Below are 2,447 nucleotides of genomic sequence, written 5' to 3' on the forward strand. Positions count from 1 at the left end.
AACCACAGCCACCCGCTTGCCCATGGCGGCCTCCAGCCGCCGCGCGCACGCCCCTCGAGCCCGGGCAGAGGCCTCTCAAGCCAGCGAGCCAGGGCCCCTCAGCGCCCTCCCTCCTCCTTCTCCTGGTGCCGCGCCTGCGCGCTGGGCTCCGGCTCGGCCTCCATGTTGGAGGTCGCCGTGGGGCTTTCGGCCTCAGCGACCAGGCGGTCCCGCAGCCGACGGTGGTTTTTTTAGTGATACCCTAACTCGTCAAAACCACATACCCCTTTTCGCTCCTTTAACTTCGTATTGTGCTCTAGGACGCAGCCCCGTTTTAACAGCAAAACAAAAGAGTTTCAAAAACTAAACTGAATTTCACTGACTCCCATCTCAGTCATTAAGGCATTTCTCTGGGGAACCAAAGAGCTTCCTTGGGCCCTAGTCTCCTCATTACAACTGTGCACACAAGTGCCACACTGGAGACGAACTGTATTTAATTTTAGATCTCTCAGTTCTTAGTCCTTAAATTTTCATGAGGTGCTTCTCTTATAATAGTAAGAAACTTGTGCTTAATGATGAAAACCTACAATTTTACTGGACCAGAGGGCTGAAAAGCTGGATCCTGTAGAAAAAACGGGTTTATAAAGGGGACTTTGATATGTTTCTGGGTTATTAGTGAGACAGCTGCTGACTCACAAATTGCTGGCGTGTGAGCTTTTTAGTTGAAGTATATTTATTCATAAATTTGTTGTTTGCTTTCTATGTTAAAATATGGTACATGATGTAACAGGTTCCATGAGAAGAAAAAAATGGGAGTACAGTGCTGCAGAGGTTTCCTATGGGATGCGATGAGGTGAGATACAAAAATGTTACTAAAATGCAAAAAATCGGTAGCTTTGCCACCTTAGTCATTTGACCTAACATCTTCAGCAACCACAGCAGTGCCTGAATGGATACTTAATAGTCCAAACTGCAAGCATATGCTGAGCACGGGGCTAAAAACCTGTTCATACTGTATTTCTTGTTTGCCTAACGAGCAGTTACAGCACCTTCGTTATGTCATTTCACTTCCCTGCATCTCTGTTTCATAGAAGGGATAAATTATCCTTCCCTTATTTCATAAAGCACTTCCAGAGTTACTCATCTAAAACTAGGAATTACGGCTGTATTCCACACAGATGAATCACCTTTTTGAACAGATGGAAGAGCTGGCATCTTGTACTACACTCAAGCTAGGAAAGACATATTGAGTAATAGCACACTTTATTTTATAAAGAACAAAAGCAGGGCTTTACTATAAAGGGGACACAAATAACATGCATGAGATTAAAATGAAATATGGAAATACATGTATGTATAGATTATGTATATGTGCCTGAAATTAATGTAATGCCGAATGGCATGGATTTTAAAGAGAAATAGTATTGGATCAGGCAGCAATGAAGTGAGATACAGAAACATTGCTGAAATTAACGATTTTATTAGCTGTGCCATCTTTGGGTTTTCTGAAAATCCTTAGTACTCCCAGTGCTACCAGAACTGATTAGCAGCCTATCCTGCATTTTTGCGTAGGATTCAAGGTTTTCCACCTCAAATCTTGTTTTAATATAGCCTACCATAGTGCTGACGAGAGAAATGATCATTCTTTAGGGGCTCACATGCAATAAGCAGGGATATTTCTCTGGCTCCTGAGAAAGCACACCAGTGCTTTCACTGCTGATGCCAACTACCAGACTTAGCCTCCTGGACTCTGATGCCAGCATAGCCGGTTTTGAACTCTACAGACTTGGGAAAAGCTGTGTTTACTGCAGGGATGCTGCTGCAAACCTGTCCTCCTCACTGTGTCTCTGAGCCAGAGTTCATCTTCGTTCTTACTATCATTATAAAAATGAGAGAATAAACTGCTATATAATCCCTGTAATGTAAATTGTTACAACCAGAATATGGTTGAAATGGGTGATGGGTAGACAAATTTAGCTTGAAGCCCTGAAAGACTTCAGACAAGGCTTCTGGGCAACCAGAAGAGGCTCAGGGCTACCTGGTTGATCACAGCAAAAGCCTTTCTGCCATTTGGTGAGCCTTCACCTCATCGTGCGGGGTCCAGAGCCAGAGGCCACCGCCCTTGGTGGATTCTGGTTGCAAGGATGGGCATTAGGTAGGTGTTTTAAAGCAGCTCCAAAGCAATAATTGAAAGCAATACCTGAAACAACATCCCGGGCTGCTTACAAATACGTAGAAGTAGTTTAAATTAAAAGAATGCGTAGCTGTCTGGGTCTCCAGAAAACTGAAATCGTGGTTCAGTCGAATGACGCTTTTCAGGAATGGTTCAGCACAGGCTGGTTTTCCACAGGAGGAGGAAAAAAACCTGCGGGTAGCCCAGCGCCCTCCGCCCCTCCTCACACCCTCCAGCCCAGGCCCTCAGCGGGCACCTCCGGCCGCCCAGGCCCTGTGGCGGCGGGCGGGGGGGG

The 2,447-nt window shown here is 45.6% G+C and overlaps 2 protein-coding genes across 2 annotated transcripts in view; one reads left to right on the forward strand and one right to left on the reverse strand.

The window, feature by feature from the left end:
- Positions 1-24, reverse strand: part of LOC104548242 (ES1 protein homolog, mitochondrial-like) — a 4,352-nt gene extending 4,328 nt beyond the window's left edge. The window contains exon 1 of the mRNA XM_010194209.1: positions 4-24. Coding sequence (XP_010192511.1) covers positions 4-24 — 21 coding nt within the window. The remainder of the gene's footprint in view (positions 1-3) is intronic.
- The window catches only part of CLN5 (ceroid-lipofuscinosis, neuronal 5), a 9,808-nt gene continuing 7,383 nt past the window's right edge, over positions 23-2,447 (forward strand). Inside the window, exon 1 of the mRNA XM_010194210.1 lies at positions 23-125. Within this exon, the coding sequence (XP_010192512.1) occupies positions 23-125 (103 nt within the window). The remainder of the gene's footprint in view (positions 126-2,447) is intronic.

Source organism: Mesitornis unicolor, unplaced genomic scaffold (genome assembly GCF_000695765.1).
Source record: "Mesitornis unicolor isolate BGI_N332 unplaced genomic scaffold, ASM69576v1 scaffold1541, whole genome shotgun sequence".
Lineage (NCBI taxonomy): Eukaryota > Metazoa > Chordata > Aves > Mesitornithiformes > Mesitornithidae > Mesitornis > Mesitornis unicolor.